This window comes from Daphnia pulex, chromosome 2 (genome assembly GCF_021134715.1).
Source record: "Daphnia pulex isolate KAP4 chromosome 2, ASM2113471v1".
In the NCBI taxonomy this organism is placed as follows: domain Eukaryota; kingdom Metazoa; phylum Arthropoda; class Branchiopoda; order Diplostraca; family Daphniidae; genus Daphnia; species Daphnia pulex.
This window is the reverse complement of record NC_060018.1, coordinates 423,928-449,907: the sequence shown is the minus strand read 5'-3', so window position 1 is coordinate 449,907 and position 25,980 is coordinate 423,928. Positions and strand designations below refer to the sequence as shown.

Genomic DNA, 25,980 nt, shown 5'->3' with positions numbered 1-25,980 from the left:
GTTGTGTACATTAGAGTGTCGTCGCCGGTGCTGTGCGCTCATTTGCTTCTTCTTCTTCTTTTTGTTTCCCATCAGTGACATCTGCGTTCGGTTTATTTAGAGTGTCGTCTCTGATTTCGTGGGAAAAACTCTCGGGTGTACCTCTCCGGTTCCTTCCCGTTTTGTCGTCTTCTCTTTCGTTTTATTTTTTTATTTTTAATATGTCGAACACGAATAAGGAGAGAATGAAGCAACGAAAAAGACAAAAAGAAAAAAAAGAAAAACAAAACGACTTTGGCCTGACCACTAAACGTCCTTGTTCGCGTGCTGTGTCCGATTGTCTTTTTTCTTCTTTTACGTTCAAACCCCCCGCCAGATAAGAGCCATCGAAAGAAAAAGAATCATTCGATTCCCAATAATAATAATAATAATCTGTTTCATCAGTTTGTTATTTTGAGAGGGGGGACCAGCACGGGTCTATAGTTTCTTTAGCTGCTGAATAAGATAACGGCTGATGGACGTGTTATGCGCTCTCTGGTTATGTTTTGGTTGACCATTAAACTCTCGTCCCGTGGTTTTCTATTCCTATATTCTATCTAAAGACGACGTTATGGCTCTGGTTGTGTTGCAGATCCCCCAAGACCCTGAATTGGGCGATACGGACAACAACACTATATATACTTATTTACAGTGGCGATTAATATCCTATACTTTATTCAAGGGGAGGCATTGCTGGACAACCAAAGTTACCGTTCCAAACGGATTTTATCGCGGCGGAGAAAAGATTTGTAGACACAAGTTGCATCTTACGAGGTACTTAATATTAAATGGAATTAACTTTGATGTAATAAAAATAAACGACGCGACTAATAACTGGCAAATTGCAATTCCAGAGAGAAAAAAAATGGCTTTCCGCATCCGCCTTCCGTAGTTGGACGTAGTACTGGGACTTATTCGGAAGTCGTAAAAATATCCAACTATAGGCGCAGATGGCGTCAGCCGGGGACACGGAGATTTTCTTTTGTGTCCATCTCTGAGCTGATCGTAAAAAAAAAAAAATGTGCGACGCGACAAAAGAGCCAAAGATATCGAGGGAAAGTGTGTGTGCTGGGCAGGCCGGCCGGCCGCGCACTTCCGCACTGTTGCATCGCTCATAGCCGCCCGTCGAATCTACAACAAAAGACGGAAAAAGTACATCACACGCTGTTGTTGTGTTAGCCATCGAAGGGGGCTTGGCAGCCATTCAAAAACCGTAGGATGACCAAGCGAAAAAAAGAACACTCTCTCGGTACACATCTCACCTGCGGTGCTGTTGAGCTCCACTCAGCCCACCATTACCAACTATTTATGCAGTGACTGTGTGCTGGCCAAAAAGAAAAAAGAAAAACATTCCTTGGGAAAATGCAAAAAAAGGAGGAAGAACTTGTGAATATGTGTAACAAGCCGACAGCCGCTGTGAGTGAATGTCTTGTCCGTCCGCTTCTAATTCGAGTCGACTAGACGCCAGGATGGAACAAAACAACACGAGAATGCCAAAGAAGAAATGGCGTGGTGATGTTGTTGGTGTTCAAGTGTTTTGATTCATCATCCATTCTTGGCAGCTCGTCGCCTTGGTCATCCCCTCCACCATGTAACACTGAGCAGTCTGAGGTTTGTTGTTGTAGTACCGTCTAATGTTTTTTGTGTCTATGCGCAATATCGGAATTGAAATTTTTTTCTCTCTCTCTCATTTATACGGTGCCTATTTGGGCATAACTCTCCGCCGGAGAAGGTCAGCTCAGCCAAACAAAACGGCGCATATTTTTCCCTTTTTCCTTGTTGATGTTTTCCCCTCGACTCTTCTTGTGGAATGCCATCAGCCCAGGTAGAACAGGCCCAGGACACACACAGGTGTACGCACAGACGAGAGAGTCAAGTGGAGACGTATGCACAGGTATTGTTTTGCCATTTGCATTCGTGTTTTTTTTTCCCGCCATGACTATACTACCCTGTTCAACTCCATCACCTTTGATGGGTGATTTTGTTTTAGGGGGTTGGTTTTACCTATGCAATTCTTTAGGGGGCTATGTAAAAACCCAGTGAATTACAATTTCTCGCAAAACTCAAACAGTCATTCTTTTCTGCATTTTCTCAATTATAAAACCAATATTATTTTTGATTGCAATCTAATCAGAGCTATAGAATCCCTGGTCGGTTCTCGGCTGTGTTGGCTTCCCTATCCCGGTTTCAGGGTAAACGTGGTCCGATTTTCAGGGGGTTTTAGGGCGGGGCCTGTCATTGGAAACTGGAAACAGAGCCATCTAGGCTCTCAAAAGTAGCTGAGCGTAGTAGCTGACACACTCACTAGAGCGCTCATTCCAGTTTCCAAATCGGACCACGTTTACCCTGAAACCGGGATAGGGAAGCCAACACAGCCGAGAACCGACCAGGGATTCTATAGCTCTGATCTAATTTATTTTTCTTGAATACTCGTCACGCCATAATAAATTGTGCAACGTTGCAAATGGCGTCTATTTACAAAATCAAAAAAAAAAAAAATTTGCTCACCCACTCCCCTATATGTCACGACAAGGCCGAACGAACTGTGGAAAGAAAAAGGTTTGACGATAACTTTGGATCAAAAACACAGCCAATATGGTGAGGGAATCGAGTACAGAAATAGTTATTCTTCCTTGGCGAGTTAAACGATACGAATGTGGTGAACTGATGCTGTGCCGATTGCAGACGACCTGTTGGAGGAGCTTCTGCATGGCAAATTCGTGACAAATTTTGTGTCGCCAATCTTTAAATTCTGAACGAATGCCAAAAGTAAAAAAAGTGAAAGAAAAAACGACTGGCCACCACCTCACCTGTTGCTGTTCTTTCACTTGTTTGCACCGACCTCCAAGAGCTGTTACATCTGCAATTCCTGTTTCTTTATGACACCAGAGAAGAAATCATTAAGTGGGTAAGTCACAAATCTTCTTATTTCTTTTTCGTCGTGTCGTTTTTCAACCGTTTGTTGCATGGGCCATGACGTCTAATTTGTTTGCCAAATGTCACGGCTTGTTTTTTTTCAAAGAGTGTCCTTCGTTCGAACTTTTCCATGTTGAAAATAGAGTTTGTGCACGTGTATCGGCCAAACAAGTGTTGCATAATGATTCCATTTATCAATTGAGGATGGTAGGTTAGGTCAAAGATAGGCTTGTTGAATAGCGAATAATCATATTTGGTTTATTTTGAGAAATGTTGGGAAATCTCTTTGACTTTTGTGGAATTGAACTGATTGTCAATTGAATCATAGTAACTCAAGGTCCCAAGAATTTTCTCCACAACTTTTCCCTTAGTAGTTATTAGGCGAAATTTTTACCTGTCGAAGGTGGGAAATGCCAGGTGACTTTGGAGTTGTTTTTCTTTTGGCGCCGTCCGTCTTTAACATAACATTCCGACATTTTTCTTCTTTCCTTTTTTTTCTTAAAATAAAAAAGTTTTTCTTTGAGGAAACGCGTTCTTCTAACGTGCAAGTGTCCAACGTTATGTGAATGCAAAGCAGAGTCCCGAGGCGGTGCCATGTCGTTGTCTTTTCGTCCTTTTGCGCAATCTCTGAGCTTTATCTTCTTCTCCGGCTAATAAAAAACGAGCGTCTTCACATGTGAACTTGATCCGAAAGTACAAGTTGGTTATATTTATGTGTACGAAAAAAGGGTGGGGGGAAAAGAAAAAAGTTGCACGACTGCGATCGTACTATGCGTGTAACTATATAAAAGAATAATGGGCACGAGAGTAATGTGCAAGTCTTGAGCTGCAATTCGGTAGCTGTGCTGCTGGGAAATAATGGAAAGAAATGGATGGGAAAAAAGCAGCAACGAGTCTATCCGATGATATGTTTATTGGCTTTTGTGGCTGTGTGTAAGTTGTTATATCGTCGAGGAAACTCATTGGGAGTCGTGGCGGTGGTGGCCACCGGTCCCTAATGGTCTTTTTTTGACTGAACTTGGGCTGGATGGCGATGGCTCTGCTGCTCGCCCACCTGACAAGAAGCTCGTCGTGGGGACTGTCGGGAATGAGCAGCCCCTAAAGAGAAAAGGGAGCCGACGGTTGGGGAATTGTGAAAAGGAGGGGGGTCGGGAGCCGGCGGGAGTGTATAGAGGGAGAAGGAGGAGGTGGTGGGTGACGGGAGAAGGGCGTGAGAGAGAGAATCCAAGTGGGAAAGGAGGAAAATAACAACACGAAAAACCGGCAAAGAGAAGGAAGAAGAAGAAATAAAAAAAAGAGAAAAGGAACGCAGCAGCACTGGCGTGCTGCTGCAATAGCTGCAGGTATACGCCAATGTCTAGTTGAGCTTTGGTGGTCAGTTGTTGTGTGACTGGAAGCCGCGTCGGCACGTTGGACTGGACCCCCCTTCCTTCTTCTATCGAATCATCCCGAGCTAACGAGAGAGACCCCGATCTTTTCCCAACTCGAAAATCGACGATATTACACAGTGACTGGCGCATCGACAGAATACTATTTCTTTTAAAAAATAACCGTCGAGTGAAAGAGAACAAGACTGATAGCTCTCGAATGGGCTGAGATACATTCCACCTCCCCATTTCTCTTCCATCCCCCCGTTGATAATCAGATGCAAAACAAGGGATCATAAGGCAATCAGGGCTGGTTCGTTTTGTTCTGGAATTGGACGTGTGTTGTTGTTGTTGTTTCGACCGCTGCCGTCCGTAAAAGTTAAAAGAAACGGCCCGTAAAAAAACGGTGGAGATTTGTCCTCCTCCTCGGCTTGTGTTACGCCTACCACAGCAACCCCACAGATCTATTCCTCCTCTTTTTCGTGTGTGTGTGGAGAAAACTGATCGTCGCGTGGAATCACCAGGTAAAAAGACCCCCACTTATTCGAGTTTTAATCTATTCACGTGATATGATAAATCTACTAGTATAGGAGTAGCATCGTGTCTGTCTGAGAGGGGGGTTACACCCAACGAATCGAAATAACTTCCGAGTCGATTTTTCTTTCATTCCCATTTTGTTATCTCATAACTCATTTCGATTTTGTAGTTTTTTCTCTGTGCGCTCTTTCTCCTTGTTGACTGACTGGGACTCGTTTTACATGAAACAAGTGGTTGATGGCAGCTCATTAGTGGAGCTACAGCCCCACTTTAAGGTTCATTTCTGATTGCTCTGTCGCGATGATGATCGTGTGCTGGCAGCACTTTGACATGTCTACGGCCACCACCATAAACGATGAAGCCATAAGCGATGCTATCATGGGCCAGATTGGACTGTAACCCATTCAGAGGCGATAGGAAAAAGGTTTTTTACTGGTTTCCAATTTCAGCAGCAGATTTTTTTGGCCTTTTTTTCCCCCGAGTGGGATGTAAATGAGAAGCGAAATAAAAAGCCGAGTAATGTCCGTCATTACCATCGCTTATATATACGAATCGTTACAAGTCATCGTATAATCTAGTTGGCTCGTTTCCCCGACTCTTTTTTGTGTGTGATCGGCAGCAGCCGTGGATCATAAACTGGGATCCGTCACGGTCTCCTGGGTTATGACTTCAAACTTTACAAAAATGGGCCAACATTTGGGAAATTCTTCTGCAACGATATCGTTGGCATAAAAAAGAATAAAAGGAAAACACAACCGAAAAAACGATTTCGTTTGTTTGTGGCCTTTTGCCCTGTTGGGCACACAATCTGGGAAGAAGAAGAATAAGCGAGTCAGTCCGTTGTCCGTCCGAAAGTTCAAACAGACGAGGGGCAGCATTTGCTTATTTTCTTCTTCTTCTTCTTGGGGCGAGAGAGGGGCTGGCCCACAGGACCTCCTGTAGTGAGTAGCCAACCCATTGTGGGTCTCCCAAAGGGTCCTGTCAGAGATTTAGCACATTCATCGATCTGAAAGCCGATATGTAGTAATCTTATCCCCACCAACAGTACTGCAGAATTTGAATAAGGGCTGCCCCTTCAACGGGATTGAAATATTCACCCCTCGCTTGTTAATTTTTCTCTTCCCTCCTTCCAACGTAGAACGTGGAAAACCAACCCAAAAAAGGTGCAAGAGTCGCAACTTCATCATCGTTCCTAATTTCTCACCCGAGTGTCAGGAAATCTCAACCAAGGGCATAGTCTTCTAAAATGTTGAAAAATATAATTCCTGCATCTCTGGTCGAGACGGTCAGTTTTTTGGGGCGGGTCGGGTTTTTCCTTTCGTTGTTGTTGCGTTTTTTGTTTTCGCCTTTCTGTGAAACTGAGAACGTTCCGTATCCGCCGTTCCATCGGCAAACATAAAAAAAAGACAAAACTTGAAAGACGACGACCGTGCGATAGGAGTTGAAACAAGTTTTTCTCTCTTTGTGTCTGCTGGTTCTTATTTAGCCATCGAGTTCCAAAGTTCATCACAACTGGCGGGGCAATCTTAATTGCTTCTGTTGCTCGGAATTGAATCGAATGAGAAGAAGAGGCGGATGGAACCAGATTAAGGCCCCCCCCCCTCCACCCAAAAACACAAGAGACAACAAGGGTCAATCGAGCGCAGTGCCAGACCAAGACCTTTTTGCTGTTCCTTCTTCTCTTGGTGCGTTTTAGTTGGCAGAGGTACACACGCGCGCACGGCGAAGAACTCCGTTACAGACTGGCGCGCTGCATAATGAGGATTGCCAGCGGGATCGTTGTTCCGCGTTCCGCTCCGTGTTTTACCTTTTCTTTTTTCGCTGGTTTCACCCGGGCTGGTGGTGGTGCTGGTGTGGCGTTGGCCCAAGTCGAGTTATAAACGAAGTCAAAGGAACAACAACAAGTTACGCGGACAATAAATTCGTTGGAAAACACAAGTGGGTAACATACCTGCCGGCCGGCCGGGAATGATGATGATTAATGGGTGGACTCTATGCTGGAAAACGCCAAGAGAATGAGGAAGGCCAACGGGCTAATTCACGAATGAAAAATAAAAAGTTGAAGCCAAAAAAGAAAAAAAAAAGAGGGACGACATAAAAGTAAAAATGAAATAACGCGACTCGATTGTCGTCGTTATACCTAGTCTCTCCCCCTTCGCGTATACTTGCTGGTTCCGTCCAGTTGCTAATAATAAACAGTTATAATAGACGGACGTGCCATGACCGCCGAGTTCATACAATTCCGGCCCCCGCTCTCTAAGAAATCCGGAGCGGAAGTGCCACCATATACACACTAGTAGTACAAGTATTTTATGTCTTTTTGAAAGGGGGGAATCTACCGGTTTCGGTCACCGCCGCCCAGTTGTACACGTCCAAAACTACCGAAAAGGCACGTGAACTGTCAGAGTCTCACGAGGTGTAGCAGTCGTCAGTTTGCGTATTTACAAATTCCCTCAGCCGAGGTTCCACCAGTCAAAGAAAAGAAAAGAAAAAAACTGATTACGCTACGGTGGTGGTGGTGGTATGATTGTTGTTATGGCGTTGTGTCTGTCGCTATTCCAATTTGCTCTGGGGCAATGCAAGTTGGAAAGAAGAAAAAGACAAAATATATTATGACGACTGACGGCGTCGATTATTATAACTGTACTCGCTGCCAACACAATCCCGGGTCGCCATTGCCTTATTTAACAATGCCGGACATTGCGAGAGAGAGTCCGGTCCTTTTTTCTTTTTCTTTTTGGTATTATTCGTTTGTTTCTCATCTCTCCCAATTTTTTTTCTTTTGGGGAACAGTTCCAAACGTCAAACAAAGAACAAGAAAAGAGCTCCTGGAAAGAATGAAAAAGAAGGAGCGCTGACATGAAAATATGCGCCCCGTTGCCTGGGAGACCGGACATGCTTTAACAGGGGGCCCTCCAAATCTCGTGTTACTGTTAAAAAAAAAGACAAAGGCATTTATTTGTATTTTCTCTCTGCGACGACCAGTTTGGAGCGGTTCTTTTTCTTTATTTTTTGAAAAAAACTCGTTGATGGACTTATTGAAAGACAATCACACACAGCCTTCGAAAACATTTCCAGGAACATTTTCTAGCGCCAAAGAGTAAAATAATAATAAAAAAAAGCAAACAAAAAAAAAGCAAATGGAATTTGTGAGATGCCTTTTGCCGGAATCTTCTTTTCCGTATCTATCTCCCGGATGGTTTTGTTGTCTTTATGGTTTGGGCGTGTGTGGATGTGCTCAAAAGTATTTTTTTCTTTCTTCTTTTCTTTCTCCCAGTCGATATGTGGATGGATAGAAGAGACTGGCGAGATCAAGAGAAGAAGAAAAGACTTTTTTTGCCTGTGAGTGTGAGAGAGAGGGGGGAATGAATAGAAGCGAATGCAAATCCGCTGTTAGTGTGCCATTATATCGTTACTTTTCTCTATCTACAGCAGAGCTCTGGGTCGTTTTCTCGCTTGATTTACTGGTTTTTTCTCCATCTCTTTTTTTTGGATGGTGCCTATTCTTTGGAATAGCTTTATTTAAATAAGGTGGATAGGCGTGTGTCAATCGCCAAAGTCTTGGGTGCTGCGAGTGTGTCAGCAGGTTTTTCCTTCTTGCAGCGCATTCCTCGAATGGGAATACCAGAAGAAGAAACCCCCCCGAAAAAGAGTCGATCGAAGAAGAATAAAGAAGCCAAAAGAAGAATGCCTTCTTCATATGGTACGGCCAGAGGAACGCGAGACTAGGAGGTCAACAGTCTTCTGTTGGCCAGACAGTCGAGAGCTATCTGAGGCATTTAAGTGAAAAAGAAGGGGGGAAAAAGCCAATCACAATTTTTGATAAATGCTGGACGTATACTATATTCCTCTGCCTGTGAGGGTGAGATCAAGAGTTATTGATATTTGGCTGCATTCCAGTCCAACACTTTCTGCTCCGACGGATTCCCAATATTTACTTCTCTCCGCAGAGAAGAACCTCCGAAGGAAAAGAGTTATTGGGGTGGTGGGGGGTAGTAGGATAGCACCTTCTTCCAATTCTATTCCTTTTTTCCCATTTTTTCTTATTTCTTCTTATTCTATTCTCTATTTCAATAAACACTTGGGCAACAAGAAAAAGACAGCATCAGGCAGAGACTAGAAGAAGTCATGCATCTTTCATCAGAGACCTGCTGCTGTGACCGCCCGGTGCACATAACAATGCCGTTTGCTGCTAGTGTAACGCACTCTCCTCTCTATACACACACAACCTTAACGTGTAGACGCACATTGTACATATAGGTGAACACATACCCGTCCGTGTAGTTTCTTCTCCCCTTGTTTGCGCGGCCATTTCTCTTCTTCTTCTTTTTCCCCTTTTTCTTCCCCGGATGGATGGGAGATCTCGTTTTTAACGACTTTTGTGGGTTCGTATAGGGTTAGAATAACCTTGGTCAAATACAGTCTGCGTCGCTCAATCAAAATCAGTTGGGGCCGAGGAATTCGTGTGAGAGCGTCGAAGGAATTTCATCATGGAAAAAGAGTTCGATAATGTCGAATGAGGCGCATAAATACAATTGCGCAAGACGACGACAGGACATGCATGTATATCCTTGACAGCAGCTGACTGCGCTCGTAGCTGGGCGTGTTTATTCGCTGCCCGTATTCGTTATCGCCCCATCCACCGCAGCAGCACCAATTCACCACCACCACAACAACAACAACAGGGAAGAGCTTGATGTATTTATTCAATAGACGAGGCATATCTCAGATACCAGGGTCTCTACGTCTAGTAAAATGGGCTGCAATGCGAGGCACGACGGCGAGCAGGAAGAAGAAGAAGAAGACGTGAACGAAACGACCCCATCCGCGGGAAGAATTAACTAGCACGCGTAGCAGTCAGGGGGCAACCATCACGCAGCGTCGTCGTCGTCCGCGTGTCAAAAAACCTCTCGCAATAAATATTCTTTCTCTTTTTTTCTTCTCTCCGTCGTGTCTGGTTTCGGATAACAACATCATCGTGCGCAACAACAGCACGGACGATTCGAGATGCCAATCAGAGGGCCGCCGAGATGGCCGATTACGTGCCGGGCAAATCTATCCGAGAAAGGCGAGAGACCCCATCTATCTAGTTAACTAACAAACTAATAACCAAGTATCCTTTATACGTGCGTAACTTTTATATAAGAAGAGACTGTTGGCATTTCTCTCTGCCAACGACTTCCTCGTCGCCCTTTTGGTCTATTAACGTCGACGCTACCAGAGAGCACAAGAGAGAGGCTGGGCGCCCCTTTTTTTTATCGTTTTTCTACCGAAATGGTGGGAATGATCCATTTTTGCCGAGTTGCCGAGAAAGGGGCCCAATAACCCATCGATGATGCAACCCAACGCCAATAACGCGGCTCTTTTATACAGCTATATCCTGCTGCTTCTCTCTCTTATGCTTATCCTTTTGCCTTTGCCGTAATGGCTGAGCCAGAAAAGCGCCGTTATTAGTATGCGCTAGATCTAAATAAGAAGACGTTGGCGTTGGGTTATGATCCGCAGGTCGCTCTTATTTCCTCGGCCTCTTTTGATGCAAAGAAGAAAAGAAACAGATAAAAATAGTAAGTGTGTTACTTACCACCACTGGTAGTAATAATAGTAGGAAAACCAACCCCGTCACGGCTGCAATGGGTCGTGTGATGCCTCCAAGGAGGAAATAATCCTCAATGAATTCGAGGAATTTGAGATTAATTCGGACGTGAGTACTCCCGCCAGCGCAGATATAACATTCAAATCCACTTCCGCCCCATCCATTTCTTTCTTTCTTCCCATCTATACACACCAAACAGGTGCGTCGATATCTGAATACGATTGCCTCGTATCCGCTGGTGAAGGGAAGGTGTGTCAAAATCGAAAGGCAAACAACGAGGTACAAACACCTACACGCTGGGCCAATATGTAGGTGAACGAGGCAGGCAGGCAGGCAGGCAGACTCTCTCGAGCATCTTTTCTCTTTCTAACCTCTCGGCAATCTTTTGTTCTTTCGCCCCCTCTTAAACAATTTCATCGACTTGCCAACGACGGCGGCGAGGAAGGGACCAAAGAGAAATGGGCCAGCGCCGAACTTTACACGAAAACATTTTTGGGGGCTTTTGTCAGATAAAAATATCGGGAAAGAGATGGTGTGTTGAGTTGTTTTTCGTGTTGTCTACACACTTTTCCCCTGGTTGCGTCATTGCTGTTGGGGGTAGAGAATAAAATGGGGCCCGATGATTATCCGTTGGTAATTGAACCACAGGTGGCGGTGGCTGCTGCTGTAATCGCGTTAACCTCTTTGGACTCGGTTGCTCTCCACCTTCGGTCCTTTCCGCATCCATCGTCGTGTTGTGCGCTCATGACCGAGGTCGGACATGACGGAGGCAGCAGCAGGAGCACACACAGATCAAGCCATTCAATTATTATTATTCGTTTGTGTTGTGTGTGTTCGTGTGGAGGAAGTCTAACGAGAAGAAAAAACAACAAACCCGACAGAAATGTCAGTGAGTTGTTGGTGGAAAGGTCTGTTGCTCTTGCGCAACCACCCGTCCGTCCGTCCGAGCTCACGAACGAATGAATAAAAGAGGTGGAAAGATAATCAGCTTAAAAAGAAACACACACAATGAGGAACCACATTATAACCGACTCGCCCAACTGTCCGATATTCCGTTTTGATACACTCGAGTTGACGAGCCGAGCCATTTCATCGTTCGTTTTTTCTTTCTTTTTCTTCTTCTTTTTATCATTTTTCCTCCCGTCAGCAATTCTCTTTTCTGACACCTTGGAGACTTTCATTCCTCAACGCGCAGTCCGCCACGCCCATGTTTGACGGGTGATGGTTGCAAACAGGAAAAAAAAAAACAAACGGGAAAACAAAAAATGTACTTTTATTCTTTATTAGCTCCGAGGCAACAATTCTTTTTTTTTGGCCAAACACGCTGGGGGAAGAAAAAAACTAACGTGAAAAATAAAAGGCACTTTTATGTTTCGCTTTCAATACTGACCGGTTCATTGCCGTCCGTTTTGGGTTGGTTAGTGGCCATTTTTTGTATGTGTTTTTGTCTTGGTTAACTACCTACGAACAAGAGACTATACAGCAAAGAAAATTCAACGTTGCTAGAGGGCCGGAAGCGTCACGAAATCCTACCAAGTGATGGACGTTTGTGCATGTTCACCTCGCAACACACGACAGGAACTCTGCGCCACACAGTTGCATCTAGTTTCTTTTTCTATTTTACTTTTTACAAGTGGCGCAACGTTATGCGCCGATCAAATGTTGCGTATCATTTCCATGGCGATATTAAATGATCATTTGCATCGCCCCCCTTGTGCCACACCTGGTCGATTTGGAAAAACGGGCAACCCAAATATTTGAATACGCCCATGATGCTATTCCCGCTATTTATTCCTCCTTTTCGTGTGTCGTCCTTCCGCGTAACCTCAAAGAATTCGGGTTTCTATAGATAGGCACACACCAGAAATAGTTTGATAGAAACTCGGATGGAGATAACCCACAAAAAGGAGAAGGAGAAAGAAAAACAGAAATTAGGAGGAGCCAATCTCGCGGCAGCACTTTCTATTTGCATCTCAAATAGCCACAGAAATAGCAGCGGCCTCTCTCTCTGCCGTTTGTTACTTACTCGACAGCCGGGGAAGACGTGAATTTTTATTAGATCTCGCCGAGATGGCCGGCGGACGATTGTCGGGGTTATTCCACCATCCGTTGATATTATGCAATTAAATTACCTGTTGATGTATTGTCGGCCAACTCTCGTCCGACAGCCAAAGACCGTCCGTCAAACTGGCCAAAATAAACTGACGGGACAAAAGAGCGGCAAAAGATCTGTCGGACGACTGCCATAAATAATGTGATGGCATTATCTAATAACACACACAAAAAACCCTTTGGCTTTTTACATTTATTGTATTTATTTCTTTATTTTTTCGGCCTTCAAATCTCTAGACTCGATCGCCGTGTCCATAACATTCGAGAACACACAATACGCCGTGTGCGCGCCGTGTGTACTTGACTGCTCGCCAAATGTTGTTACAAAGTTTTCACTTTGCATTTTTTCTCTTGCGACTTTATCGCGGTCAGCTGACTCACGAATTCACGTGAGCCAATCTCTCCCGACTCTATATACACCTCCTGTCGGGAGTCTTTTGGTGGCCGTATCCTTTGGAGCATCTTTTGTGATTTATTTTTAGTTTAGCCTCTCTTGATTGCATTTCATTCCCTTTTGATTATTCAAAAGTTGCGATCGACCGTGTCTTTTTAGTTTCCCTCGGTCATCGGTTGTTTGCCCTTTTTTTCTTCAACGGCTGGATGGACTTCCATATGCAGGGAAAAATGGAATGAAAAATATTGTTTAACTGACATGGAAGACACACACTGGTGGGTATACTTGTCCAAGTTGCAACCGACCAAAAGAAGGGGAAGAAGAAAAAAGAAAATGATTGCGGCTATTTTGAAATACCGTTCAAGTGCTTTGACTTGTCGAGCGTTTACCGCTACGCTGCAACAGCAGTTGCAACTTGCAAGAGGCTCTGGCTACTACGCGATACGCCGTAAAGAATGCGCGGAAAGTGGCGTGAAACTTAATCAGATTGCCAATTTTCATCCACATTTCAATCGGCTATTTTTCCTGGGTAAACATTTTGAGAAATGGCCATGTGGAATAGTGTAAGGGGGGGAATAAAACAAAAAGTTGGCGTCGATTAAATTGGAGTCACGTGCGTCTAGACAAAATTGGCATGTCAGAATAAGTCATCGTTTACCATTTGTTGGCCGTTGGACCGGTTTGTTGCGGGACCTTGTTGCTCCACGTCCTCTGTCTTTGTCAGATGAAACACAAACTTGGGCACTCGACTTATTGGCTTCGATTAGTTTATTCATTTCTTCTTTCTTTTTATTATTGTACGATGGCGTAGGTTTTTATTTGATTCTTTTTCAAATAAAATGGAGTTTGTATTATTTATACACACGAGTTGATTTGCATTGCTGATCTGACTTATCGACCATTGGGCGGAATCGAATGTTGGTGTGTCGGTCACTGGCGAAAACCCACACACACATAGAAAATGAGGGCCGAAAAAGAAGACAAGGAAATTAACGATCCGCTCTCTGCGTGTGTGGGACTGGTTTTTCTTTTTGCTTTGTGTGTGTGTGTTGGTTTTTTTGTTTGTTTCTCGGTCTTGGTCTCTTTCACATTATTAGGCAATTGCTGCTGCTGCAGCTGTACGCGGTAATACGTTTACCTAGACCCACGCACTTGCTGCTGCTGGATCGCCCAGTCTTTTTGGATTTACGATTGTTATTTGGGTTGGCTTTATTTTTCTTTCCTTTTTCTTTCCTCGAGGGGACCGACTTTGACGCGCCCTTAATGAATACATGATCCCCCGAAATGGGGTTATGTGAATGTTTCATGTGTGGGCCAGCATCGCAGACAATTCGGCGGGCGGCAAAAGAGCAGCCGACCATTTCACGGCGAGAATCAAGGAGCAAAAAGTACGCCCTCCTCCTGCATCATTTCATTTCATTCTCTTTTCTTTCTCTTTCTCTCTGCGTCGTGCAGGTGAGATTGCCCATAAAACTAGGCAGACAAACAACACGGACAAGTCGTTGTTCGTCGACGGCCCTGCGAAACAACGAGCGAAAAACGTTAAGGAAAGCCAAACAACCCGCATTGTTGTTGTTGTTGTTGTTGTTGTTGAATCGGACGTTTCTCATTTTTCTTGGGCTATTCTGCTGGGTGTATTTAGCAGGAGCGTGAGCTGGAAATTTTCTCCCAATGTCCTCATCATCTGCACGCCACAGGAGAACGGAGAATGAGGAATGGAGATGTGCATAATAGAATTCGGTTAATGGGGAAATACGACTCGCGGCCGAAAGATGAAGAGTGACGGGGGCGGACTGAATCTTGGCAGAAAGGAGAAGAGATTTATAGTCCAGTCAGTCAGGCTGGTTGTAATATCAGTTGGCCACAACAATAGAAAATGGTCCATCCGCCATTGTTCCTTTATTGTTTGGTTTACAGATGACTTGGGAAGAAATGTGAGTGGAACGAGAGCTAGATGTGGCAGATTTTTATTTTTGGTGAGGCTGGGCGCCGTGTTGTGCCAGCTGGGCCATGGTCCGTCGATCGATGGGAGGTAGGAAGGCATCAATCACGTCATGAAGAAGAAGAAGAGATGCCACCACGTGATGAGTTCTTACGTCCTAGATGAAAGAGTGGATGAGAAATTAATGAGCCGAGTGATGAATGCCAAATTCCGTCCTTCACGTTGTGTGTGCGGTTCGACAAAATAGTGTCGTGCGTCTCTTCCTCTTTGGCTGGCAAATTTATGCCGACGATTCCCGCGGCCGGGTGTCGGGAGCTCCTTGAGAAACGCATCAGCTGTGTTTCTCTTATTATTCCCTTATTCTGCTATCATCAATAGTCGAGCTGACATAATATATGCGGTCATCTGTGGATGGCGACTAGCGTTTCCCTCGTTGCGTCGTCTCTTCTCTCCTTGTCACTCGCCGCTTTTTCTTTCGAGGAAAAACTCTCCGAAGGCGATGATGTTGTGTGCACACGGCAATTTAGAAAAAAGAAGAAGAAGAAGAAGAGGGGGGAAACAAGAATAATTGGTATTTAATGAGGCGACTCGACCAGCGCAGAGGCTCAACACTCGACCGGAGTCAACGCGTCGGCCATCATCTCGGAAATTCGTTTTTCTTTTTTCTGTTTCTTATTTTTCTTTTTTACACAGTTCGGTAGCGCGTAGTCGGAGGAGAATTCTCTCACGCCATCAGAGCATTGAGCTCGCACAAGTCACCGGTCCACTGAGGCACTTCCCAACGTGTTGAGTATAGTAGTAGGGCCGTCACGACGATGGAATTAGCTGCTGCTGGGACATTGGGGCGGGATAGACAGCCAACTACAACAAACAGGTTGTTTCTTTTTCGCTTGTCCCCCCAACGTCGGGGCCCACCGTCGACTTCTTCTGCTGGATCCCCCCCTCTATAATTCCATTAGCATATTCACAAGAAAATGAATTACATGACGAGAGAAAGGAGACTATACAAATTCTTGGTAGTTGTAGTAGTAGTTCTGATTCAGAGAATGTGTTGCCGGGCGGTATAGGTCGTAGGTGCCTGCTGGGTTCTTCTCCTCAATGTTTATATTTTTCCAACGTCTTTTCGACTGTTGTTGCGCGCGCTCCGATTTTTTCCCCCCTCCCGGGTTGGTAACCTTAATCCGCCGACATCATTCGGTTCAATTTCTTCTTCTTCTTTTTTTCCAGCCAAAAAATACAAAAATAAAAGCCGAGAAAAAAAAGGGGAATAATAATAACAACGCCAAAGATTCTTTGGTCGAAGGTGTTGCGCTCGCTCGGCGCCTTTAATTTTCTTGTTTTTCTTCTTTTTATTTTCCTGCGGTGTCTTGAGCGACTCTGTCAGCGTGTGAGTGTGCCACTTGGAGGGGGGGGAGCAATGGGAAAAGTAGAAGAAGAAAAAGAAATCACGGAGCGGAGCAACGGTGACGACTGACGACGACGACGACGACGACGGAAGCGCCGCACGCGTGTCTCTCAGTTCGGGCAGCTCCTTCGTGCCGAGCGGTCGCTTCGTTCATCAGCTGCTCGCTCGCCCTCGTTTTTCTTTTCTTTTCTCCATCGCTCGTGTTAACTCGTCGCCTCTCGTTGTTGTTGTTGTTGTTGTTTTGACTTTGTGTATCAAAACAATTTGACAGTCGCTGCTGGAATCTTCGTGTGTCGTTTCGTGCTGTGGATGTTGTCGCTGAGAGAAAACACCTTCAACATTTTTCTTTTTGTGTTTTTGATTCGTTGCAGAGTTGCCATTGCGTGTGATTTGACCCAGCCGATCATTGCCCCTCGGGTTACAACAATCCGGTGGCATTCGATGCAGCCGCAGCAGTGGTGATAGAGAGAAAACCTTGAAGTCAAAGACAAAAAAAGAGAAGAAAGACAAAAGCAACGGGCCATTTCGAAACGGAAAGATGAGGCTCTTCCGGCGACGGACGGACGGCCAGCAGTTGCAGTCAGAGTCCAATGGTGGTGCAGTAGGGGCCACTGAGGCAGCAGCCCTGTTGGTTTCCTTGGATTCCAATGGCAGCGGAGCAGCCGATCAGGATCAGCTGATTGCCAGCAGTCGCAGCGAAAGGGACACGCTGGACGACAACAATTATCAAACCGTCAAAGCTCTTCCGGCCATGGTCGTCATCAACTCGCCGAAAAGCCACAAGCTGAAAGGTCAGTTTCTTTTCTTATTTCCCCCCAATATTTTGAAATTGTTTTTTTCCTGCCTGCCACCACGCTCCAAAGGACGATTCAAACTTTCTTCGTCTCCAAAATAGCCAACGCTTGAAAAGATTCGCCACTATGGAAAATATCTGGCTGACGCTTGTATTTTTTTTATCCCGTTAGTTATTGTGCGTATTCGTCTATTTATGGTGTTGCACTTTTACCCCACTTTTTACTCGCGTTTTCTCTTCTCTCCCGAAACGAGACGTTCACGGGTTAGATCCATCCAGCACCAGCAATTCAGCAGAAATAGAAAGACAAGTCAGAAAATGTGTTTACAGCGAAACAAGTCGAGAGAGAACTTTACTCGGACGTTTAGAAATCAGTTTTGTGACTCGACAACTTTCGTTTCAAAAAAAAGTTATTTGTTTTCTTGTTCAACTCACCAACTGTCCAACGATCCCCCCCCCCCACACATGGCGACAACAACCCCGAAGAAATCACAAACAAACTCGTTTCGAGTCTAAACTATATCCCATATAAATATGGATGTGTCGTCTCTCCACAGTGTGTGTTTGGTAATCACAACAACACGCCGAGCGTGATTCGAATCAAAAGAAACCTAACGGATCAAATGGTAACAAAAAGAGAAAGAAAAAGAAACTAAAGTCTGAAAAGAGCAGCACGGCCGTGCTTGGTCATCTTACTGGGTTCTTCGCGATGGGCCCCCCCACCACTATTGAATAGCCAAATAGACTGGGCGACCATCCTTGGGAAATGGTAAAAGACACACACCAACGACGTTCACTTTCGCCCGTAAAAAAAAAAAAAAACGCCAATCCACTTTCTTCTAGCCAAACTGAACTTGAAGGGGAGAAAAAAAAAAGTCGTGCCGAAATTGACTTAATTGTCTCTCTCTCGCGCACCCAATATTCCGCATCTCTCTGCGGTGGGCTGGATTGCGTATCCATCGTTAGGCGTTTGACACGGCAAGAAACAAATGACAGAGATGGAATCGAATCGTGTGCGTGTCTGAGTGTGTCCGCGCCACCAATTGGCCGATCGGCATTGGTGGTGCGCAAGGACGGACTTGTGCAAACTCCTGCCAAGATATTTACGATTTGTGTTCGCCTTATTTTCATTTTCACGGCTCACTCTCTTCTCATTTGTTGTTTTTTTTTGTATTGAACAGGCGGGCCGTCTACGTGGGGCAAGAAGGTCGGCCGCAAGTGGGAACAGAATAAGAAAGTGGTGAATCAGCCGTCAGCCAACGTCAGCGATTCGACTCCGCTGATGGATGGGCAGCAGCAGCAGCAGCAGGGAGAAGGAGACGGACCGGTCGAACCAGTGCCACCACCACCACCGGCCAGCAGCTCGTCACCGACGGCGATCCCACTCGAAAATCCATTTGCCCAGTCGTGTTGTGAGGGTGTGGCCCCGTCTGTGAGTGGCAAGAAACTCTTGCAGCCACAACAACAACAACAACAACGATGCCGTCCAGCTGTTGTAAACAACAAGACGGGCGCCAAGCGACGGGTCAGTCGCGTCGAATCACTCCGCAACCTGTTTCTGCGCTCGTCAAAACCTTCGTCCTCGATGATGGCGCGTGCCGAATCCATCGCGGCAGGGCAACAACAACAGCAACAGCATCCGCCCACGTCGCACCAGGAGCCGTCAACTCCTCACCCGATGATGCTGGTGCTGGCCGACGCTCCGGACGTCATCCAAGAGGCTCAGAAGAAAACCATTTTGATCCGGGAGAGTAGCATCAGCACCATCAGTGGCGGGAGTAGCAGCAGCAGCAACCGTCTGATGCCGTTACCCAATCGCTCCATCAGTTTGGAGAACGTGTCGGCCTCTTCGGGCGTCATGGGGGATATCCAGCCGGACGTGGCTGGGACGGTCAGCAAGAAGAGTCATTTCCCTTATTCTTTTATTCGCTCACGTCTTCATCGCCCTCTCCTCTCGTCCAGCTGCGAAGCCGAGGTGGAAACGGCCAGCAGCAGCAGCAGCAGCAAGAGCCACAACCACCTTCCAGCATCGAATCCAGTTGTTTCTTGTTCAAAGTCCGGCTCGGAATTGAACGCCAACACGACCGCCAGCTGTGATGATTTGATCAAAGAATCTGCCCGTCAATCTTCTCACCCGGATCTGCAATTGGCCTCCATTCGCTACCGGAGTGTCGTCAGTGTCAGGCAGAATCAGCACGAGGAAACTTTCAAACTGGTCCGCCGGAAGAGGAGCTTTTCCCTGGCCGCTTTGCCGCTGTCGGCGGCCGAAGCCACGCAAACGTCGTCGGCCAACAGCCATCGATCGGAGGAGAGCGGATATGAAAGTGATGCGACCCGCAATGGATACGAATCGCCGCGACGGGCGTCGGCCGACAGCGGCAAACCGGATCCGGCCAGCAGCATTCACGTTTCGTTCGTGTCGTCGCTGAAATCGGTGGAACAGGAACCGGAACTGGCCGGGCATTCAAGACCGGCCCGCCCAACACCTACACCGACCAAAAACCGACCAATGGATCATCTTCAGGCCGACAAGTTTTCGCTGGACGGAGATTTTGACGTGCTGGATGGACGAGTGAGCCAGCAGCAGCAGCAGCACAGATGCTGCAACTGCCGCTGCAACAACAACAGTCAACAGCCGGACGGCATGCAGCAGCAGCTCAACAGCAGTCGAAAGGAACCGACCGTCATGTTTGGTGTGGCCCAGTTGAGAACGCTGGAAACGGCCGGATCGCGCAGTCCTCGACACTTGCCCGTCATCAGCGACTCTGCACAGGCCGGCCGATACGCTCGTTCCTCTTCGCTGGATCGCAAAAAGTGGCTGCAGCCGTCGGTTTTGGTGGAAATTGGAGGCGCGTCACACTTCAACGACGCCTTGAATCACATTTCTCTACCTCCCGGCTACGGCGCCCAGCACGTCACTCAGCAGCCGCCGCGTCCGTCCTCGTCCTTTGCCTACGCCCCGCAGTACCAGACGCAGCAGCATCCGCCGCAAGCCCAGCCGCAGCAACCGCAACGACAGTTCAAAATGTTGCGACTAGTCAAAGGAGAAACGGGCGAACTGGGCATTTACATCAAGAAGAAGCCCAGTCCCGATTCGGGATCGGTGGGTTATGTCATTGCCGGCATCGAACCAGGAGCTTTGGCCCACAGGTGAGTCTTGTGATTGTGATTACCCCAATTATTATTATTCAAATGAGATGAATTCATTTTGTCATTTTCCAGGGATGGCCGTCTGCAAATCGGCGACGAGATCATCAACGTCAATGGCTGTCGGCTGCGTGGCGTCGGACTCCAGGAGGCCCGCGACATTCTCCAAAATTCGCCCAAGGAGGTGGACATTGTCATCGCCCGGTGCAGCGCCGACGCCGTTGGTAGCAGCAGCTGCAGCAGCAGCGGTCGCTCGACGGCGACGACGGACGAGAGTTGCACGGACACGGCGGAGAACAGTCCGTCCCCTACACCGACGCCTCGGGTTTCCTCACCGTCGCCACCTCGTTATTACGATCCGAGCATCCGGTCGTCACCGGCCTTGGCCTCGATCCATAAACTGACGCAAGGTGACATAACGACAACGACGACGGCCGCGGTCCGCAATAAGACGCTTCATCATCAGCGTCGCTCACGGTCGGCCCACCCGCAACGCAAATCTATGGGCCCGTTGAACATGGCGACGGACCCGACGGCAACTTCGACTCACGGTCCTCCCGTCACGACCTCTACAAGCGAAGTGGGTTTGAGGCGACCCAAATCCTTGTCACTGTTCATCTACACCATCACCTACGAGAAAGGGGCGGGCAAGAAGAGTCTCGGCTTCAGCGTCGTCGGCGGACGAGATTCTCCAAAAGGATCCATGGGCATTTATGTCAAAACGTAATAATAGGATACCCTAGTTTATTTTCTGTTTTTTCTTAACATTTGTAATTTATACGGAAATGTAGGGATCATATCTTTATCTCTCTATTCGGTCATTTTGCCCTAATGAGATTCAGGAGAAAAATGATTTTTTCTATTTATTTATTTATTTATTTATTTTGTTTTTATCTCTTCAACAGGATTTTCCCGAGTGGTCAAGCAGCCGAAGAAGCCACTTTGAGAGAAGGTTGGTTTATTATTATTTTTCTAAAGTATTTCATTTCCTTTCGTCCTTTTTCGTCTCTTTTGTTGTTTTGTTACGATTATTGCCTTGGAATTTGTGGCGGCCGTTGGTCTCAATTTGAAAAAAGAGAATTCCACAACGGAATTTTTGTTATCCCCTCCCTTTTTGCGGTTTAGCGCCCGGGTTATATAGTTGAAATAATATTTTTTTGATTATTCTACGGCCGTCATCACTCCGTTTATTTGGTAGTGTAGAGTGGCGGCGGCGGCGTCCGCGGCCAACTGAGAAAACAAAAACAAACTGGCATCAAGGCAACAAAAGGGAAATCAATAAAATAAAAAAAAAACGAAACAAAACAGGGAAATGCTAACTGCTGAGACTAACGCCCAGTTCATTTTCGTGTCTTGAAGTGTTTTTCTTCTTCGGCTCTTTTCTTTACTTTCTTCCAACTACGGCTCTCTGAACGTCGTATATAGTCGGCATCATAATGTTACGGCGTTAATGAAATTTCCATGTTTATGTTTTCATCACCATCCATCGTCTTTTGTGTGTTTGTGTGTATTACGCAGGAGATGAGATCCTGGCCGTGAACGGCACACCCCTGCAAGGCCTGTCGCACGCCGAGGCCATAGCCGTTTTCAAATCCATTCGCAACGGTCAGGTTGTGGTTCACGCCGCCCGCCGGGACACGGCAAATAGAAGGTAGGCTCTTTTTTTCACTACACGCTCCGTCGAGCACGTCTTTTCCAGCCATGATCGACCAATTATATCAGTTCTGTCGACAGTGTCGCTCTCAACTTTCCCAACAGCCATTTGTAGTTAGTTACTAGTAGACATTCACTTTTTTTCAAACCGTCACAGCCACCTTGCGCGCTCACCGCAGCGCATCTTGCCGAGGTGCTGCTGGTCTAGTCTAGTAATCATCTCTCGTGATTTATTTAATCAATTTATTTTGTTTGTTATTGTTTTTTTCTTTCTTTCCCCCTACCTATTTGTTCGGGCTGCTGTTGTGGACCGAAGCAAATCCAAGTCGTGCGATGAACTCGACCGCGTCGAATGAGAATGACATGTTCGAAAATGGGGAAATTTGGGAGAAGAGAGAGAGAGTGAAGAAAACCCATCAGCAATGGCCAACCCTCGTCGGCAGCAGCAGCACTCTTCAGCAATTTCACGCTCACAAAATGAAATGCTGTACACGGTACATACGTATACACTGTATATCTTTTTAAATAGTCGTCTAGTCTCTGGGAACGTCGAAGGCAACGGGAGAAGAACAAAAAAAAAACCAAGACAAGAAGAAAATGGATGTGCAATAAACAAAAGAAAACAGAACGAAGCAGACGCGCAAGGTTTTCTTTCAAATCGTAAAACAGGTGGCTCACCCACCGTGCCCTCTCTCTGTGTCTATGTGTGTGTGTGCTGCTATTCACACAGAAGTTAACTCTCACTTTAGCACTTTTTTGTGACTCGGATGTTTTACTTCGCTCATTGGATTGGGTCTCGGTTGTAACTTCACCGCGTGAAATGCGACCCTCTCGCCTGTTACTTTTATCGAATAGTTTGTCAAGTGTCTTGTTGTTTTAATATCACGTTCGTTTTGTAACCAAATTTTTTACTGCACTAGGCTATAATTGTGCTTTTTGTAATCTTGCATACACAGTCTTGATTTTTAAAATATTTAATGCGTGTTTGGTGTTGGGTTAAGCATAAGCCCATCAGGCATCAATTATAGAAGGGTTTGCATTGTCTTGTTCATCTTTGTTATTCGCTTTATTCGTGTGCGAGTATTAACAGTTTTTCGTTCCAGTCCAGGGTTCTTTTCAAGTTATTGTTTTGTAATTGTCATCAGATTTCGTTTGACGTCCCGGACTACGCCCAGTTCCATTTGTCAATCGCTGATTGTGGCTATAATTTATACGCAATCTGCTACACCGAACCAGAATCTTTCTTCCCTTTTTTGATTCATTATTTCTCGCTGTGCTGGTTTTGTTATCCATTTATGTATTTTTTTTTTTAATATCGTTTGCATAATTGAACCTGCACGATGAATGAGAAATGAGAGAAGTGAAAATCCACATTTGAATATTATTAGCCTGCCATCTATCAAAAAACGATGGGGCCTCATTATTTGCATACCGAGTGCGCCACATTTCTTTTTCAACTTCATTAAATATTGCTTAAAATTGTAATCTTTTTATTTATTATGGCATTGATTTGGCTAGGGAAACAGTTTTATTGATATTGCTGAATCATCGGTTTTTTTGTTTGACCGATTTTTGTCGGGGATTTTACAATGAGGGCGCAAATTCGAGGCTCTCTTGTTTTCTTTTTTTATTGGGTTCGAGTATTTCCAGGAATTATGCAACACTACTTTGCGGACTGTGAAATGTGAATTTTGATTTCCATATCCAAGTTCGATCGCGGTAAACATTCATCCTCAGGTGTCAATCATCCTCCAAACCGTTACAGCCAACTGGATTTTATTCTACAACATTTTGGTAACTTGTATTATTTATTTATTTTGTTTTCTCAAGGCGACTGTCAACTAGTCTGCCAGCTTGACTGTAAATTTTTTCACAAGAAAGATTGTTCCAGTAATGCCAATTTTCATCGCAATTCCGTGACGAATTTCAAATCTGTCCCCGCCAGGTTTTTCTCGATCCATTGGTCGATTCGGTCGTTTAGTTCCGGACTGAAATGATTTTTCCAATCTCCTGTTTCTCCTTTCATTTCAAATAATAGGATTTGGTTGTCGTTTTTTTTTATTAGCACGGAATAATTGCGTCAAGTTGAAATAATGATGGATACCTTTTCGGATGAAACGCCCTTCTTGGTTCATAAAACCCATTTGTTTTCCCGCTTCAAAGTTGACTGATTCGTTCTTTGCGAAATTTTCGAACTGAAGATGAGCGACGAGTCTGGCCAGTTGTTCTCCCGACAAGCTTTTACCAAGGAAATCAGCGACTCGTTCGATTTCTCCCCTCAAATTCTGCCATTGAAAAAGCGCGGTTAGGTAACTATAATCAGTAGAGCTAACAAGGTAAAGCGAAAGTGGTATTTGTACATTTTTCATGTCCTCGTAAAAAAGGAACAGCATGTTGGGGTGACGGCGCTGAGCCCAAGCCTCCAAGGCGTGAGCGAAGAACGGCGAATAGTACACTGCGCGATACGGTCAGCACCAATAATCGAATGATAAAAGGACAAACAGTTAAAACAAACAGTTAGGTGGCCTAGTTTGCGTTTGACCTACATTCGTCATCCATGAAATACTGAGCAAACTGATCCAATGTTCCAGTAAAGTACTGAAATTTGATCAGTCTGTGGTGATACAAGTAGGAAACGATTACGTCCTTTGGATTGCGGACCACGTAAACTACCTTGAATACGAAATGGAAATGAAATGATGTAATTTGAACTGAATTATGGCGACTACGGAAAATGTCGCACCTTGCTAGTGTCAAGCAGATTTGGATGGAGAAGGTATAATGGCAAGTGGGTCTTGATTAGACGTGGCGATGGCATCTTTTCAATAGTTTCCAAAGAAACTAATTTATTCAATTCCAGTGGAGCGTCTTTCGGTTGCGCCGGAGTGAGGTAAGGAAACCTTTGAAGTTTTGAAGCAAGAGGAAAAAGGTAATTACAATATGTAAATTTTTAATCGTCTATGCAGTGTTAAGTGCATCTTTAATAACTTACTCAAGAAAAGGGGAACGTAGATTCAAAGGTAGTGTCAACCCAACTTCTTCGTTGCAATCGTTCATCACCATCCACACTAATTCTTGTGTCCATGTGGTTCCTGAAAGAGAATTTCATTTATTAGTTACTTTTTAATTGTTCTCTATTAATTATGAAAAGGCTAGTAGGCGATTGTACCGCATTTCGGGAAAGTAACAATCCAAACATCGTCACTTCTCGGTTGGAATTGCAGCAATTCTTCGGCATGACGAGCGTATTCTGGAGACAGGACAAATCCACCGGGTGACCCTTTAGCCAATCCTTCAGTGTAATTAGGAAAGTGCTCAGTAAATGGACTGGTCAGAGTTTTGGGGATCACTTTAAATTCGACATTTCCTGCTTTCCCGATCACTTTCTCGTTGCTTTGCGACATCGCTAAGGAAATCGAAGGACACTTTATTTCTCAAGCTTTGCTTCACAACTAAATCGTAGCTAAAAAAAAATAACGACGCACTGTTGACTGTTGACTGTTACTTATCGCGTGTGTTACTATGGGAGAAAGCCGATATCTAAAGTCAACGGCGACGCGAATAGTCGAAAGGTCCTTTCTTAAATAAATAAAATCAGGCGGACAAGCAAATTCCTGTTAGGTCATATTATTTACACTGAGAATAAAACGTCAAACAAATCCGAATTTATGCTCAAGTTCCAACTGTACAGTGTACACGTTTAACTTGTTTTTAAGATGTGTTTCCGCAAGCGCGTTTAATCAACTTGGATGGAAGAAAATGAAAGTTGGCATGATTTGGCACTGCCGCCTCCCTCCTCTACATGTCAGACTGTCAGTTCTTTGAAGTTGCAGTGAGAGTGCATAGTGCAGTTACAGTATAATCTACAATACCTTTTTAAAACAGTGAAAAAAGCCGACCGCTATGTCGCTTCATTTTTCTTACGCCCCCTCATGCTACGCGAATGGTTCCACATATCTTGAGTTAAAGATAGTACTTCCTTTATGACTGTCAAAAACAACTAAAAATCACTTCACGTTTTTACAGGATTATCAATTTTTTATCTCGGGGATTCAAGACCTGCCAACAAGCTTTGGACGTTGTTTGATTTTTATTTTTCGACA

General features: G+C 45.2%; 2 protein-coding genes and 1 long non-coding RNA gene across 4 annotated transcripts; 2 read left to right on the top strand and 1 right to left on the bottom strand.

Annotated features, from left to right (window-relative positions):
* Window positions 1-876: 876 nt before the first annotated feature.
* LOC124188770 lies at window positions 877-2,080 on the top strand. The gene is made up of 2 exons (XR_006872469.1): window positions 877-1,629; window positions 1,751-2,080. It is a non-coding gene; the product is annotated as an uncharacterized LOC124188770 (long non-coding RNA).
* Window positions 2,081-2,763: 683 nt separating this feature from the next.
* On the top strand, window positions 2,764-23,362 carry LOC124188764. 2 transcript variants are annotated; one of them, XM_046581600.1, is made up of 7 exons: window positions 2,764-2,926; window positions 16,656-17,075; window positions 18,259-20,227; window positions 20,300-20,947; window positions 21,130-21,176; window positions 21,743-21,875; window positions 22,194-23,362. In XM_046581600.1, the coding sequence occupies exons 2-7, from the start codon at window positions 16,823-16,825 to the stop codon at window positions 22,231-22,233; spliced, it is 3,090 nt and encodes a 1,029-aa protein (XP_046437556.1). In that variant the 5' UTR covers window positions 2,764-2,926; window positions 16,656-16,822; the 3' UTR covers window positions 22,234-23,362. The 2 variants fall into 2 exon arrangements, with proteins under 2 accessions (XP_046437556.1, XP_046437555.1); XM_046581599.1 differs by lacking the exon at window positions 2,764-2,926 and adding an exon at window positions 4,272-4,825.
* On the bottom strand, window positions 22,644-25,474 carry LOC124188768 (sulfotransferase 1A3-like). The gene is made up of 8 exons (XM_046581617.1): window positions 25,047-25,474; window positions 24,870-24,969; window positions 24,621-24,777; window positions 24,424-24,550; window positions 24,238-24,332; window positions 23,982-24,162; window positions 23,775-23,896; window positions 22,644-23,658 (listed from the first exon to the last, which is right to left on the bottom strand). The coding sequence occupies exons 1-7, from the start codon at window positions 25,279-25,281 to the stop codon at window positions 23,781-23,783; spliced, it is 1,011 nt and encodes a 336-aa protein (XP_046437573.1). The 5' UTR covers window positions 25,282-25,474; the 3' UTR covers window positions 22,644-23,658; window positions 23,775-23,780.
* Between the last annotated feature and the right edge of the window lie 506 nt (window positions 25,475-25,980).

Excerpts from the sequence above, each read along its gene's own strand:
- LOC124188764 (XM_046581600.1), top strand. The coding sequence starts at position 16,823 with ATGAGGCTCTTCCGGCGACGGACGGACGGCCAGCAGTTGCAGTCAGAG. Across the intron at positions 20,948-21,129 it reads ATGGGCATTTATGTCAAAAC|GATTTTCCCGAGTGGTCAAG; the intron begins GTAATAATAGGA and ends TCTCTTCAACAG. Across the intron at positions 21,177-21,742 it reads AGAAGCCACTTTGAGAGAAG|GAGATGAGATCCTGGCCGTG; the intron begins GTTGGTTTATTA and ends TGTATTACGCAG.
- LOC124188768 (XM_046581617.1), bottom strand. The coding sequence starts at position 25,281 with ATGTCGCAAAGCAACGAGAAAGTGATCGGGAAAGCAGGAAATGTCGAA. Across the intron at positions 24,970-25,046 it reads TGTTACTTTCCCGAAATGCG|GAACCACATGGACACAAGAA; the intron begins GTACAATCGCCT and ends ATTCTCTTTCAG. Across the intron at positions 24,551-24,620 it reads ATCTGCTTGACACTAGCAAG|GTAGTTTACGTGGTCCGCAA; the intron begins GTGCGACATTTT and ends TTCGTATTCAAG.